General features: G+C 39.1%; 1 protein-coding gene across 1 annotated transcript in view; it reads right to left on the bottom strand.

Moving 5' to 3' along the window:
- Positions 1–16225, bottom strand: part of RASA3 (RAS p21 protein activator 3) — a 130157-nt gene that overhangs the window by 4467 nt on the left and 109465 nt on the right. The window contains exons 12-22 of the mRNA XM_066545280.1: positions 16079–16193; positions 15142–15216; positions 14185–14308; positions 11596–11702; positions 10887–10964; positions 9924–10001; positions 9302–9375; positions 5550–5656; positions 4528–4610; positions 832–1043; positions 11–114 (exon numbers count right to left, since the gene is read on the bottom strand). Coding sequence (XP_066401377.1) covers positions 11–114; positions 832–1043; positions 4528–4610; positions 5550–5656; positions 9302–9375; positions 9924–10001; positions 10887–10964; positions 11596–11702; positions 14185–14308; positions 15142–15216; positions 16079–16193 — 1157 coding nt within the window. The remainder of the gene's footprint in view (positions 1–10; positions 115–831; positions 1044–4527; positions 4611–5549; positions 5657–9301; positions 9376–9923; positions 10002–10886; positions 10965–11595; positions 11703–14184; positions 14309–15141; positions 15217–16078; positions 16194–16225) is intronic.

Raw genomic sequence — 16225 nt, 5'->3', positions numbered from 1 at the left:
TAATCCTCACCTTGCATTTTTTCCAATTTTGGCATATACAGGTTGAAAAGAGAGTAGATGCGCTCAGTTTCTCGATCTCCATCTATATCCAGTTGTATATTTGCTGGCAGGCCTCTGTAAGCATCAGGAAGAGAGGTAAAAGTTATATGCTAAACAGTGTATTATGGCACATGAAGCACTTAACAGGGAAAACAAAGTAAAAGTGAGTTCTCATGAAAGCCAACATATTGTGTGTAACAGAGCTCAAAACCTTCAATTCTTTCCCAAAAGAAGAGAAGTTCAAATTTATTTATGCCTCTATTTATCCAGCACCCTTTCACTGACTTGAAAGAGAAGACTGTATCAGTATCCAGCCATTATGGTGAATTAGACAGTTACAGCCAGATGGAGGAGCCAAAGCACTGAACTTCCAACTACCCAGGTCTTGTATCTTAGTCTACGACTACAGTCTTGTGATTTCTCTCAGTTTAGATGAAAATCACTTCCTACAAACCAGACAGTACATCTTTGTTTAAGAGAGAACATGAACAGCCCCCTGAAAAAATCAGTTTAGAATTAAATCTATCAGCAGATGAATGCTTCAGGAATTTACAAACAAGATATTGAATGGATTTTGGACATTTTTATTAATGACAGATGATCAAAATCAATGTATTTTTAATTCCACAGTCACCTCCTATTACCATCTCTAACTCTAAAAAGTCAACATCTCAATCCAAACATGCAGAATCAGGAATACCAAGAGATGGCCTTTGAACACCTGTACACCTGGCAAATCCTGGTTAGCTTTGCCCCTGCAAGTCACCTTGCCACGGCACATTAAACCCTTACCCTGTGCAGGGTGTGCAGCCAGGGGTGTTGTCTGCAGTAGCTTTACAGCACAGCCAGTGGCCATTGAGATAGGCTGAGGGATGGTAGACCGTCAGGCGCTTCTTGTTGCACTGGCTAACTTTGGTGAGGATATCGATCCAGTCCTTGGCCTCCACACAATTATTTGCTTGGATATACAGGACTCTCCTTTCAGGCTGGATCACCTGGAACATCTGCAAATAAAGCACAGAATAAAGCACCAGAGTGAGTCAGTGAACCTAGGACTAGAATCAGAGTGAAGATTTATTGCAGGAAAAACACAGCATAATAAAAGAATGGACCAATAAATACATTTCAACACAAATACAACCAAGCAGCAAATGTGCCCTTAAAAGAACAAGACCTTTCACCTGGTACAAGGAATAAGATACCATTCCTGTAGGAGATGATTTACAAATAGCTAATATCAACTTGCTGCTTGGGTCTCAACAAGACTTGTTGTCAGCCTCAGGGAAGCAATTTTAGTAATGCTGCAACTCCAAGTTTTGGAAGGCTGACAGAGGAACCCAGTGCTGGCCTGAAAGGAAATACTCATCAGCAGGAGGCAGAAAAGAGAAAAGCGAGAGTCTGGATCCAGCCTTAGCGACAGCTTTGCCTTCGTATTACCATTTCTCTAGTCCTTCTAGTACCTGTTTTCAGCATGACCATTGCCTTTTAGTAACTTCCATGCTTCTGCACCCAACTATAGCTGCTATTAGATGATCACAGAAATACTGTTTCTCTTTGATTGACATCCGGTGGTTTAAATAATTACACATTAATTCTGTGTTATAGCTTGACCACTGAAAATCTTATCTAAAGCTCTCCTGTCTGTTCAAAACAGCTTGCAACCTAGAAGGGTATTTACTTTCCTCCTCTTGAAGAAGGAACATTTTGATGCACAGCCTTATTGCTTGATTACACTGATCACACACTGAAGATTACTAAGCTCAAGTTAGTGATCCTGGCTGCAAATTTTGGAAAGGTAAATTTCCTTCATTTCCTCTAGCTTCTGCAAATACTTAGTTTTAATGCATTTTCTTCTCTCTTACAGGTATGCCTAAATTATCCTTCTCCCCTCTACTTCTTCACTTAATTATTCAAATCATTAGACATTACATTGCCAGATGGAATACAATTTTATAAACAGCTGGTTTCATTGTGCTGTTTGAAAAAGAAAACCAGAGAGGTGCACACACACACACACACACACACACACACACACACACACACAAAACCCAAAAAAACCACAACAAAACCCATACAAACAAACCAAACAATAAGAACAAACCAGACTCAACAAAATGGAAATTTGCCTTTGTTTGTTACATAGGCCTGGAAGACTGGCTTGAATTCTGCATCTAGCTGGTTGGGAGAATGTTGCAGACTGGTACCAAGCACAGTCCTTTCTTCCTTTGTGATACTTTCAAATGTGCATCATGCCAAATAGCAAAGGGAAAATTTAAACAATCATTTCCCTGGATTTAGCAGGGAAGAACTACTGGTATCAGACAATTGGTCTGATATTAGTCCCTAATGGTATCAGACAATGATTAGAAAGAAAGGCACAATGCACCATGGCAGTGTAGGAACTGCTTGGTGGGATCAGTCCAACAGTGCCAATTACACACCAAAGAGTCCTTTCAATAAAACTCTTCAGGGCATAACTGGCAATTTGAGTTTGGGATGGAAGGAAGAAAAAGGAAGACAGGAGCATGCAGTTCAACTCTCTATTAACACAGAGCTACAAGGAAAAGAATTTTAATGTCCTGCTGGGCTAAATGGAACCTCCTGCACTGCAACAAGGAACAGATTTAAGGAGTATGGTTTTCTGTAAGGGGATACCAACCAAAGTGATCCAACATATGGCAACAGTTACTGAGGAGCCCACAACTAAGCCAAGAATTTCAAGTGGCTGCAAGACCTTTACACTACCAAAACCACCAGTTGTCTCTTAAACAACACAGAAGACCCAAAGAGTACTTAAAGCCACCCTCACATTCCCCAAACTGTGCTTAAGAACAACGAAGGCTACTTGCCTTGCTGCCAGACAGGCAGGTTTAACATGAGAGAGAAAGACACACTTGGTGCAATTTAGAGCACAGATACACTGAGAGTACTTATACAAAATGTGAATTTTTATCACACAGGCACCCACAAGGGAATATCCATTGCAAATACATCTGCTGTGGTGTTCTGAGAATTCTGATCTTGCTGCAGTAATCTATTTATGTATGTCAAGAAAAATAGGAATATATTAGTACAAGAAGGTGGTAACATTATTTTCTACTGTTAATGGAAAGACTGAACCGTATTTTCTGGAATGGATGTAGTCACCTTGATTTCCCAGGTAATACTGAATTTAAGCAACCAAAACAGCACAGGGTTTTTAATGTTAACAATGAAGGTACATTCTTCCAATAATAAATCTTCACAATGCAGACATATTTTGGATGCTCAGTCTAGCTCAGTACACTCAGCATAAGTTACAGAATTATAGCTCACTCCTCTCTACAGACAGTGAGAGTTTTATCTCAACTGTGTGGCTGCTTTCAGTTCAAACAAGTTAGTTTGCAGAGTACAGTTCATTACATGTTATAGCTGCCTTCTGATAGCCTAAATTATTTTGCAGCTTGGTTGGTTTTTGTCTGTGTAGTAGAGTTATAAACACTAGAGCAAACTACAGTACAACTGAGATGTGTTCTAGAAGCAGGTGGAACAGAAACTTAATCCACATTTTGGCAGAGAGAGAGAGAGAGAGAGAGATGTTACCAAAATCATACCTAAAACTGGGAAATACTGAAGAGCCTAGAATTGTATTTCACTATTAACAAAGAGCTGTTTGAGGAACCTAATATCTACGGCAGGATTGAGCATTGCCCTTCATGGTGCTCACAAGCAGTGTAGATGGCAGGAAGGACTTAAAGGCAGAAAAAGATAAAAGTCACAACCATTTATATGGGTACCTAAGTCTGTGGTAGGTGCATGTTTGGAACTGGAAAAAAAAAAGAACCCTGAATTCTTTCTATGTTTAATTTTAAATACAATTTTTTAAGGCCTAGACTCAGCTTTACATGCAGAGGTGTATGAAAAAGGCTCCCAACATCACCCAAACTGATGGAGTCTGTTCTTACACAATACAGAAGTTGGCAGCAGTGTTCCATGCATGAGAAATACAGCTGTATTTTATTCCCTAATGTGGCAACCAAAATGGTAAACCATACCAGCACAGCACAGATGTTTTGGTACATAACCTAACCCAAATTAAATAATAAATATACAAATCCATGAACCAATAAAGAAACCGAATAGCTAATAAAGAAGTAGTGATCCTTCACAGTTATAAGCAGCAAGTTCCTCCTCACCAGAGAGGCCTGGCAGAAAGGGCAGGGGCTCGATCATCTTACCTGTGTGTGACCTTACAGAGATGGCAGCTGATCAGCAGCGCTCAGTACTGAGTGTGCTGCAGATCATGAAACCCAGAGACTGCTGACTGGGCTGTTAAGAATCTGAATGGGCTGTACTTTTGGAAACTCCTGCTACTATATACAGAACAAGCAGCTGTGGTTGTTCATCTTTCAACAGAAACCCAATCCAGGTTACAGAAGGGAAAAAGGCGATTAGGCTGCTGGATCTGGAGCAGCCTAACAAATACATTAATGAAGATGACCTACTTACATTTTTCATTTTAAAGGATTCCTCCTCTAGTCTTTCCACTGCCAGAATGTTTTCAATTGGAATGCTACACAGAGGGTGATCACCTGCAGAACACAGACACACAGATAATGAGCCACTTACTCACAACTCATCTTCACCTTTTGCCCTTTTTCCAAGGGCTAATTCAGTCTCTTTGAAGATCATTTTGACTGCATAAGAAAAGAGGGAAAATCTTTCACTCTGCAGGGATTTGCTAGCATGGTCCTTAAGTATTATCTTAAGCACATTTCTCTTTTCAGCTGCACTACCTTATGCTAGCAAACCTCTTAGAAACTGATTACTGCAGCAGGACACGGTATATTTACTGCAAAGGTGACAATGAAATAAATCATTCCTGTCAGCTGAACTGAACTAGTGGTGATGCAAGATGTCAAAGCTGAGAGTGAAATAATGACTGGCATGATCTGAACACACTTCCTTATCTTTCTTCCTTCCTATGTACTTACATGATGGAAGGAAGTGGTATTTGTTGTGTACTACTGAACAGACAGGAACAATTTGCAAAAAAGTAAATCCTTGCTATTAGGCAACATTAAGTGAACACGTTTTTGAAGTTCAAAGATTGCAGGTGAATTCCTGTCTACTGTATCCAGTTGTGCCAACACGATACAGAATTTATGAGCACATCCTGAGATGCATCTGAGAATGTCCAATACAAACCCAAATTCCAGCTTGAGGTTTGTATGTTTTGTTTCCTAGGACAATCTAGGTAACTGTGAAACCTACAGATGATGTTAATAACTGATATTGGAGAAATATTATCAAATACTTTGCTAACTTACAGGGTATTGTGCTGTCCAAGAAGCTTCTCTAACTGTCAATACAGACACTAAAAGAAGAGCAAGAACATACAGGCTGACAGACATGCCTGCACTGTGTCTTCTACAGTTTCACATCTGGATCTCAGTCTTCTACTCCTACACAATCCTTATGTTTAATCTTTGCTTCAATGTATCAAAACAAGACTGGCAAACCTTTGTTACCTTTGCTTTTCTGATAGGTAAACTCATGGTTTGTCAGGCGAAACCATCTCTTCTTGAAGTTTTTCATACCAAATCGTTTTCTTCCTTGTGCTCTCTTGATCATGAACCTAGTAAACAGGGCACCAATTGTTACAATACATGCCTATGCATGGAGATTTATACATAAATGTGCATATATATAGATATGTTGTAGCACTTGCAAAGCTTTAGGAGGGGATACAGAGTGTTTTCTAATTACTGAGGTCTTTTCTTGGCAAGGAAAAGTGTCACCTTTGGACAGGTTTGGTGCATCTATTAGTTAGGTCTGTCCTTTTTCCAGATCTAGATGAGGGGCAAGACATGTAACTTGACTTGAAGTTAGTTAACTGAGCTGCAGTTTGTGCCCTTTCTGCAGTTACAAATCCAGCTAAATGGTTTCCTAGTACAGCAGAAAAAAGGCAGAACACTGTTAGTACTGCTCTGCTAAGCTCAACCTGTTGACTCTACAAGCTTCATTTATTTTTTTAAGCTGTGAGAAAGCTCAAAAAGTTTAGATTATGTTTAATAATTAAAAGGCAGGTGTAAAGCCTCTGGAGCACAGGGACTGTACCCTTACATGCTTTAATCACTCTCAAGCTCTAGAAACAAAATCAGGATGTTCCACAGCCTCATTTGCAATTGCACATAGATACTGCAGCTGAAATGCAATTTCAGTAACAAAGTGATCTCATGGCTGGAAGGTACAGTACCCCCACCACTTTTTCAGCAGATTAGGGGTGTTCATTTACTGAGTTGTCAGTTTTAATTAATTTCAAACTTCAATGAGTTTATTGTGAAATTAGTTTGCTGGGAAACTGTGATGCATCCACCACTTTCCTAACCACTAAGTCAATCCAAAAGCTTCAATGTGACTTTGGTGACTTCATAGTGCTCAGCATCACATTTGTTAAGATAAAAATGTGTGTCCATATGCAGTAGAGAGTTGATAACAGCTACTCTACACATTACATTAACTATTGTGCCAAATACAGAACTGTATAATGGAGTGGGTAAAAACTACTTACTACAGAGTAGTTTTTGTTAAGTAGGAAGGCACTACACAGCACAAAGAGCAAACAGAGAGAACAGCAAATGACCTGGTTTAAGATTTTTCAATAACAGAGCTAAAATGCTTAGAACAGCTAATACTGTTTCTTGCTTCTGGTACCTTCGGTCACAAATAACTACAATACATCTGACCAAACCACAGGTATGTTTAAAGCTCAAACAAAAAACACAAGTTCTTTCAGATTTTAACTATTTTGTAACCAGCTGGGTTGGTGCCTGCTGCTCATTCCAAGCTCTGTGGGCAAAAGCTAACAAAGACTGTCTCAGCAGCAGATTTTTTTTTTTTAAACTGGTTATAGTTATACATCTCTCATTCTTAAAATGGTCAGACAGTTCTGTCTTGGTCCTTATTCTTGGAATACTTGAGAAATATTTAATAACACCATGTGATTCAGGTTGTTACCAGGCCCATTGGCAGTAGCCCTCATAATTCCATGTTAAGGCAAATTTCAAAGGAAGAACTGATACCCTTGGGCAGGACAACATGCTCTTCAAGTTAGTTTCTAACCCTTCTCATGCCAACACTTAAAGGTGACTTAAAATTGCAAACTCCTACAGAGCCTCCCTTCTTTGGAAAAGGCAAACTCCATATGGCAGAGCTAAGAGCACATTTCTGATTAAATTCTTCATAGGTGACATAGCCAAGAGAAAAATGTGCTTTTATTTTCCAGAGATAGGTGACTAGCATTCAAAGTCACAGAAGTTATAAGGTCAACTTCTTTGTTTCTAGCAATTACAGAATAAATGAGAAGTCAGAGCAAATGGAAGCACAAAGGAGAAAAAGTCCAAGATTAAATCCATTTCAGTACAAGGTGGTTGGAGATACTGTTTCTATTCATGTTTATGGTAGACCTGAATCTGGATCCACCTCAGCTTTGCTTGGAAGTACTGACATGCCCTTTTCACCACCAACAAAAATAATAGTTCTCCTTTTCATTCTCTTCCTTTTGGAAAGAACCAGGCAGGCAGCTGTTGAGCAGTGATGGCATGATTGATGTCAGCAAACCCAAGTGCCAATGACTAATCTTTTCATTCAAAAGTACTTATGCTCTAGCTTTCCATTTGATACTCTTAATAGAGGTAAAGATAGATTAAAAACACAAAAGCAAGGAAACATATTGCAAAGGCAAATAGAAACCTCACTAAACAGCCACTCAGTCTGGAAAAGAATCAAATCAAAGGCTGTGAGAAGTCCCACAACAAAATATGGCAATAATGCAAAATGTAAAAAAAAAAAAAAAAATTGACTGCTGAAGGCCACTTCTTAACCTTGAGAATAATTTCCATGACTACTAATTAAGAAGCACCTAGAAAATGCATGGTCTCTTCCTCACTCTCAATAAGTTCTTCAGGATCCATACAGTGCTTCTTGGTGCCCTGCCTAGAGATAGAAATTCTTTATTCTCTATTTACAGCAGGTTTTTTTTTTAAAGGAAAATAAAATAAAAGGTCAACATCAAGAAATGGGTAACTAAATGTTCTGTGCTGGGTTTACACAGGCATTTCAGAATGGTTAAACAGAGTACTTCCTCCCCAAAGTTAAGTCAGACAAATCTACTGCTGCAAAGGACATGCTGTCAGCCAGTAGCTACAGCAAAGCAGCAACTGCCTCTACCATCTTACCTGCATGAACTATTACCATCAACTTTCTTTACTGTTAGTTTAAGAGTCCTTACAACAGCAGCCACAGGCCGAGCAAGAAAAGACAGAAAAATATCAGACAGGAGCAAAAGAAAGACAGAGGCAGAAAAAAATGTTTTACAGTTAGAGGGTAAATGCTACAAATTATAAATTTATTTTGAAAACCAAAAGGATGATAAATGTACAGAATTAAATCAGACAAAATTGCTTCTAAGGACAGAGGTTTATCAGAGAAGTGAACTGTCAAGGTTAAATAGAAGAGGTAGTCATGTTTTCACTGAAAATGTAGGTTTTGCATTACTTCAAACAATGATGAGGGCTAACTTTCAAACAGTATTTGAGCTTACTGAGCTCTGACAAATTTGGATTTTTTTCCTTTCTTCCTCTCAGCTCAAAGAAGCTATTTCTAATGTGCACTTAGATGATCTTAACAACCCAGTTTTGTAACAAAAAATGCCAACAATTGGTATCTGAAACTAAGACAGCATATGGAACATACTTCCCAAAAAAGGAAAGGTACTGAAACTATAAACTGCTCCAAGTGCATGTCAAATTTTCCTTGAAATGCCCATGATAATAGTTAGCATATGTATCTCATAGGGCAGCAAAAGCAAGTTCTGTTTGCAGGCTTTGCTCTCATTAAGTTATTCAGTATCTCTCTTCACAGTCTTCCACTATCTTCGCAGTGAAATTTTACAGCTTTTATTCAGAATTCAGGAAGAAGATCCCAGCTTGATTTTAATACAATGCTGAGTTTATTTTGCCTTAGCTAAGCTATTTCAGTTCTACAGGCTTCTCTTTCCTCCACTTATTTCAAAACACATTTATATTAAGATGTTTAAACCAAATGAAAATATGTTCGAATCAGCTATAGCACCCACAGAGAGCAGAAATTGCAACACAAGAATTCTCCTACATTCCTCTCTGATTGCATGATTGGAATAGGAGTGGCAGAAAAAGAGATGGCTGCCTTAGAATGGTAGTAAGCACACAAGTGGATGGTTTTGTTGCACATGCATACTTACCCTTCTTTAAGCAATATAGGCTGCTCTATGCTCTTGTGATCTCTTCTTCCTGAAGATGAAATTAGATCTAGAAACTAAAAGGTGAACAAAAAGCAGATGTAAAAATGGCAGGATCGCACTACCCAAATTAAAATCTTTCAGCATTTGCACAGCACAGAGCTACGAGAGTTATTTGTAAAAGAAGTTAAACAGAAGGTAATGGCAGAAGCTTGAGGAATTTGGGAGGTTTCCTGGGTTGTAACATAAAAATAGCACAAATGCTCTCAAGCAGTAGAACTGCAGAGGCCCAATACTTCTTGTGCTTCTCTTTTGTTTTATGGATCTTTCACTTTCTTTTGGACGAAGCAGTTTTCATCACAGATCTGCAGCATTCTACAAAGTACACACATCTCAAAAGCTCTAAGCAGCAGCTTGTCAATCCAACCTATTTATTAACTAGAAATAGATGCAAAGAAGTGTTAATACTGACATGTGTATAATTTCATAAAAGTTTCTTGAATATTAGTTATCAGGAGTCTGCTTTTCTCAACATACCTCCTGGTTTATCAACAGTATATTGCTTTCTAGGATTCAACTTCAACAGCACAGTAGGATTTTTAGAACCTTCACATGTATTACTTACATTTTTTACTGCATCTGCATATTTCTGTTCATTGAAATAGTCATAAAATGTAGCCATGTAAGATTCCTTGAAATTGGCCTGAAATACAAAGCCAAAACCATGCATATCATCATACAGTTTATACAGAAAATATTATTGTTAATAGCAGCAGGTCAGGAGGAAAACCACTGCAGACAGACAGGGCTTTTTTTTCTTGCCAGAAGTAAAATAAGCAAAGTGCTACTTTCATGTTATACAGCACACATTCAGTAGTACCAAACTTTTATTTCAGAGAGGCAGCAAAATGCGTTTCGTATGTTCAGTTACTACAGTTAATAAGGCATTCTTCAAATGCTTCCAAATTCTGCTTTGGTTTTAATTTTTCCTCCTGACAATAAGTGTAAGAAAAGTAATTCTGCTGTCTTGAAGGAATCACAGTCACCTGTGTGAATCCTAACAAGACCCCAATCACCCCAAATTACCACCAGCTATAGCAGTGTGGTGCCTTAGGTACACTTATTTCAATCAAACATCCAGAGTATGGGCATCTGGCTCTAATGTCACCGCTGACAGAAAACTGAACTGCTATGAAAAGGAAAGCATAGCCCTTTCCTTTACTGGGTGACTTTTCTCAGTTGAGTTTTAAAATGCTGAAACAATCTATTGAGCCCTGTAGAGCTGCTGATCACGTATCACAAATAAGTAGAAAACTTCACAAGTTCTCCTGAGCATTGTCTTTCTTCCAAAGGAAGGAATGAAGAGCTCTGAAACAGACTTCTAGATTGGCAACACAATTTTGCTTTACTGAAATCTAGATTTAGTTTTCTTCTAAACATGAGAGGCTTATAATCAAAGCAATCATAACCAGTTTTGCATGAGCCTAGTGCAACTCAAGCATTTTAAAGGCTTAATTACAATTAATGATAAAAGATTTTAAAAATCACTTTCCTAAATTAAGTCATCAAATGAAAATAGCATACTTACAGATTTAGATTTTGATAAGCTGCCTAGTGTTTGAATGGTTTTAGAGATAAGTGTCAAAGTTCGAGAAGTCTGAGGATCCTAGGAAGGAGAACAATATTACATGGAATAGCTATTTAAAATAATGAATAGAGGAAGATAAACTATATTTCTTCTTTCTTATTTCACTTGCAGAAGAGTAACAAAAAATTGGAAAAGACCCTCAATAAAACACTGCAGGAAAAAAAATTGCTTTTATATTAAAAGGTTTTTTGCTTGTAAGCCATCATGCTCCATAGCTTCAGAGATCCAAAGGCAATCACTTACAAAACAAAAACAAGGCTGTCCACATCCTTCCCACTCCCAATAAGAACAACTACTAGAAGCCTGCCATATGTTGTTTAACATCCAAAATATTTCCATCGTTGCTGCCAATCAAGCCAGCACTAATGTGATGTGGCAAGAATGAAGCAGTGGCCCTTTTTTCCACATCAGCTTAGACCATCTACCTTGTTTGTCCTTAAATTTCACTCTTCTTCCAACATCTCCCAAGTTCTTCACATGCAAAATCATTCAACATATGCTTCATATCCAAGACAGATATAACAGATCTTTGAACTAACAAAGATACTTTTCCTGAAGGCTATTAAAAGAACTGAAGAAAGAATCTCAACAGAGAGACTCTGGTGACAGAACCATAAACACAGCTAGAAAAAAAAGATACAGTACTTACTGGATGGTGTGGTGTAAGCTGAAAGAGGTTTGGAGAAAGAATGGCAGGAGCAAAGAACCTCAGGAAAATAAAGCTGCTGACAGCTGTGTACCTTACATCTAGGTCACCTATTAAAAAAGAAAAAAATACCTCTACTCAGCATTTCAATAATCCTTCCTGAAAAGCCTCATGAAATTATCAGAGCCTTGAGAGAGCTAACTCCAGCATGTGCTGGATAATGTATGTATTTGCGAGTTACAGGATTAACTGATGACAGAGGATTTGGAGCCAGAGATCAGCTAGCCTAACCCAAGGAAACGTCAATGAGAGCCTCTTTAAAAAATAACCAGGTTCATAACATAAGCTGCAAGAACACCATTCACTTTTCCACCACACAGGGAATTTCACAGACATCTGCTATTCCATATATGCACTGAATTATGATGAATAATTTACACAGTTTATGAAATGTTCAGCACAGAGGCCAAGTCTCAGTTACCTACTTATAGCCCTGAGCACAAGTGTTGCACAGACTCCTAATGTGTCTATTCCAGCTGGTAGTTACAAAAAATACATTTTATGTATTTATTTAAACATAAAGAGCACAACAGCACAGTCTATGGTTTTCCGCTTGAGCTTGCCTACTCCAAAGTGACTATTTAAAAGCTGAACTCATATTGCTCTCTCTAAAACTTCCCTACTGTAATCTGCTTCCCATCATGAAAATACATAGCTTGGTTGTTTTGCTTAATTCTGGTTTTACATTGCCCACTTACTCTCACAGAGTCAAAACAGCTAAGAGGACTGGAAAGAGCTGTCTCTTGACAGCCAGAAAACCTTTGCAGCACATGGGCTCCTAGAGCAGTGAGCTTGCAGTAACTCCAATTTATAGACTGGCTTTTATTACAGATTTTATTACATATAAGCAGAAAATAATTCCGCTGCATGGAATGTGCAGAATGAGCCATTACAAAATCATGAATATTTGAAAATTGAGTATGTGTGGTGGTTTGACAGGAAATATGTTTTTTGGGATGCTGTGGTTAGGCCAATGGATGTTCAGATTTTAATATTGGCACCTAATGTGGCCATTGGGACATTGGACCCGCCTCTGAGCACACGGGGTTAAAGCAGGGCTCTCCCCTGGGAGGCTCTCTTGGGTTCTGGTCAGGGAAAGGTTCAGAGCTGCCCTGCGCGGCTGCGGGCTGGGCGGGGCAGGGGCAGCCATGGGGCCGGGTGAGGTAGGCCCAGGGGCAGCCATGGGGCCGGGTGAGGTAGGCCCAGGGGCAGCCATGGGGCCGGGTGAGGTAGGCCCAGGGGCAGCCATGGGGCTGGGTGAGGTAGGCTGGGGCCTGGCCAGAAGGGAGGGGAAGGCCCCTGCAGGATGGAGGGGTGGAGGAGCACTGAGAGGCATCGGGCAGCCACCCCCCCGTCCAGGAGAGACAGAGAGAGACCCTGTGCCTGTGCTTGTGCCACCTTGAAATTCAATAGTGGCCGGCCGAGAAGGAGAGGGGGGGGGTGCGAGAAGGTGCCCGGCTGGGCAGCCGTGGGAGTTCTGGACAGACAGTGCCTCAGATTTTTAACCCTTTTCTTGGATGATGGAAACCTTACAAATGCTAATCCTCCTGGAGCTGAATGAGAAGAGAGATAGAGATGAGATAAGAGGAAATGGGCCACGAGAGAAATAGAGAAGAACTCAGGTGGAAGAGATGATGGAGTAGCTTATGCTGGACTCTTTTTGTGTAGCCATGGACAGAGCCATGTTTCCTTGTGATACAGAGACTGCATTCTAGGGGGAGGCAATGCCTCAGGACCAAGAGGGTTTGGTGTGGGTACCCCTCGGCCCCAGGGGGTGAAAAATATGGGAGGGACAGACGTCCCAAAGTTGAGACTGTGCCTTTTTGGAGTGGGACAAAGCATCCTTAAAAGTCGACCCTAGAAGCAGCTCTGGTCTGTGTTCAGTGGTGAGAGCGCTGGACATGAAAGGAAGAGGTCACCATTGGCACAAGAAGGACTCCTTCTCCTCTTGATGAAGTGAGGATTGAATATTCTGAAGGGTGGTGCTGGACCGAGAGTCGATGATGTGGGGGATGTATTGTATTGGGAATTTGGTGGGGAGGAGGAGGAGGAGATGTATTTGTGAAGTTTTCATTTTCCTTGTGTGTTTCTTTTTTTTTTCCCTTTCTCTTGTAGTTTAGTTAATATTTTTTTTTTCCTAAGTGGGAGCCTGCTTTGCTTATTCCTGGTCACATCTCACAGCAGAAACCAGGGAGAGAGTATTCTCATGGAGGCACTGGCATTGTGCCAGTGTCAAACCATGACAGTATGCTTTGCAAATACTGAACCTATAAATGACCATCATAATGATCTTATAAAATGCTGTTTTCCTTAGAAAGATGTTTAAGAAAAAAACTCCAATCATCATCAAAAATCATGTTCCTTTGTGGAATGAATAAATGATGCAAAAACAGCATTAACATACTGCAAATATTATTTTGTATAAGCTGCTGTTCACATACTAAATTCAACAGGGATTATGCAGACTGCTAGACTACACCTACATTTAAAAGCTATCAGTTATGTAAAATAAAATTATATATATAAACTCACCTTGAAAACGTTTGGCAGCTGATTCTCTCAGTGAAAAGAAAATATCACACATCACTGTAGGACAGCTTACACCAGATTTTGTAATTACAGTGAAAATGCGATCAACATACTGCCTCAGATTTTCCTGAAAAAATGCAAAGATTATGACAAAATTAGTATAATTTTTTGCTGTGCAAAGTGGCACTATTCCTGGTTTTATTCATAGTGGCATCATTAAAAGATTCCCACTTTCAACATTATACACTCGAAAAACAAACTCTCACTCAATTATACTGTTTGGGAAATGCACATATTCAAGAAGAGTAAAAATATCATTCCTATTAAACCAAACATTAAATGATGCAGCAGTATGGCAAATCATTCCTTCCTCTAGCACTGTTTACTACATCATCAGCAGAATCATGGAATCATTAAAGCTGGGAAAGATCTCAGATCATTGAGTCCTACAGTTAACTCAGTCCTGCCAAGTCCACCACATCCCCAAGCCCCTTGTACATTTCTAGGGAGGCCAATTCCACCACTTCCTTCAGCAGCCTGTTCCAGTGCCTGACCAACCTTAAGAAACTTTTCCCCAATATGCACTTTAAGCTTCCCCTGATGCAGCTTGAGGTCTCTTCTTCTCATCCTGTCACTTGGGAGAAGAGGCCAACCCCCAGCTTGCTACAACCTCCTTATAGCTGAAGAGAGAGGGATCTCCCCTGAGCCTCCATTTCTCCAGGTTAGCCACAGGCTAAGTTATCCTTGTCCTCAGGGCAGCAGGAGAACTCATTAGCTTTCTACAGGTATTGCATTTATAGCATAATGTAAAGCTGTTGTGAAATAATTATAAGGGTGGTGTCAAGAAATCTTACAGTGCATGTTAATGAATGACAAAATTATTTGCAAGATCAAACTTCTGAGGACCTCAGTTAAACTTGATGGCATAAACAGAGACTGTCTTCAAAATCTAATGCATACCCTGTTATTTTCCAGGTTTTCACCATCTTTTAATTTCACAGGATCAATTTCACAAGGTTTATGGACCTGACAGATCTGGAAAAAATACATAGTTAACAACTGAAATATAAATTTATCTACAAGTACAAAAAGTTTTGTAAAAAGCTTAATCTGTTAGCTTTTGAGATGAGACATAAAAGGCAAAAGTCAACTTTATAAACAGTATTTTCTTTTAACAACAAAGGTAAATTATGTGTGATCTTTATTTTTTTCCAAAAAGCAGCATTAATTCTTTCTACCTTTTCCTTCAACTGAAATGCAGAACTGTTCTTTGGACTTTCTCAAGCAAAGCCCTATTTTTTTCCAAAACAGTCAACTTTGAAAGTATATCCATATTCTTTAAAACTTGACATTCTCTGATGAAACATTAAGACAAGAACAGCTGAAGAAATTGTCAAATCATTTAAAGGAAGTCTGTGGTCTGAAAGTATTGCCCAATTACAGCACTAAAATACCCACACCCACCGTTCTGGACTGTAGAGATAATAAACCATTGTTCCAATATGTGCATCACATGCACAGTTATCTAAGAATAACTGCATCCCTTTAAACCCACTGGATGAAATGCATTATTTATAGCTTCACAATAGCTTTCTATTGGATATACTATTTATTAATTTCTCAGAAACAATATATGCTAGTTTTTATGAAACAGGGTAATGTGGCTTAATAAATAGAAATTTTACTTTTCCTTTAATGCAATCCAACTGTTTCTGAATTGGGGAACTCAGCTGTGGCTAACCTAACAAACAGGATTTTAATGCAGAAACAAGCTATTAATAGCTATTAAACATTATTCTTACAAAGTGTTCTTAAAATTATAAGTTATAAACAGTATTTGTTCCCTGAAGGCCTTTACAATGATATTTTACCAAAAAACAGTCTGAACTGTTCTTACCTCATCTATAATTGGCTTTAGTGTAACTTGCAGATAATGCATCCCTGCCAGTTTCATTGTCTCGTCAATGCACTTGGAAGTTAACGAGTTTCCTCTGAAAATGGTGTTTGGGTCTCTGGAAGTGAACAGTTTTCTGTAATTTAGTCT

The sequence above is a fragment of the Molothrus aeneus genome, chromosome 2 (genome assembly GCF_037042795.1).
Source record: "Molothrus aeneus isolate 106 chromosome 2, BPBGC_Maene_1.0, whole genome shotgun sequence".
Taxonomy (NCBI): Eukaryota; Metazoa; Chordata; class Aves; order Passeriformes; family Icteridae; genus Molothrus; species Molothrus aeneus.
The sequence above is the reverse complement of the archived record's forward strand: the minus strand, read 5'-3'. Positions and strand labels throughout refer to the sequence as shown.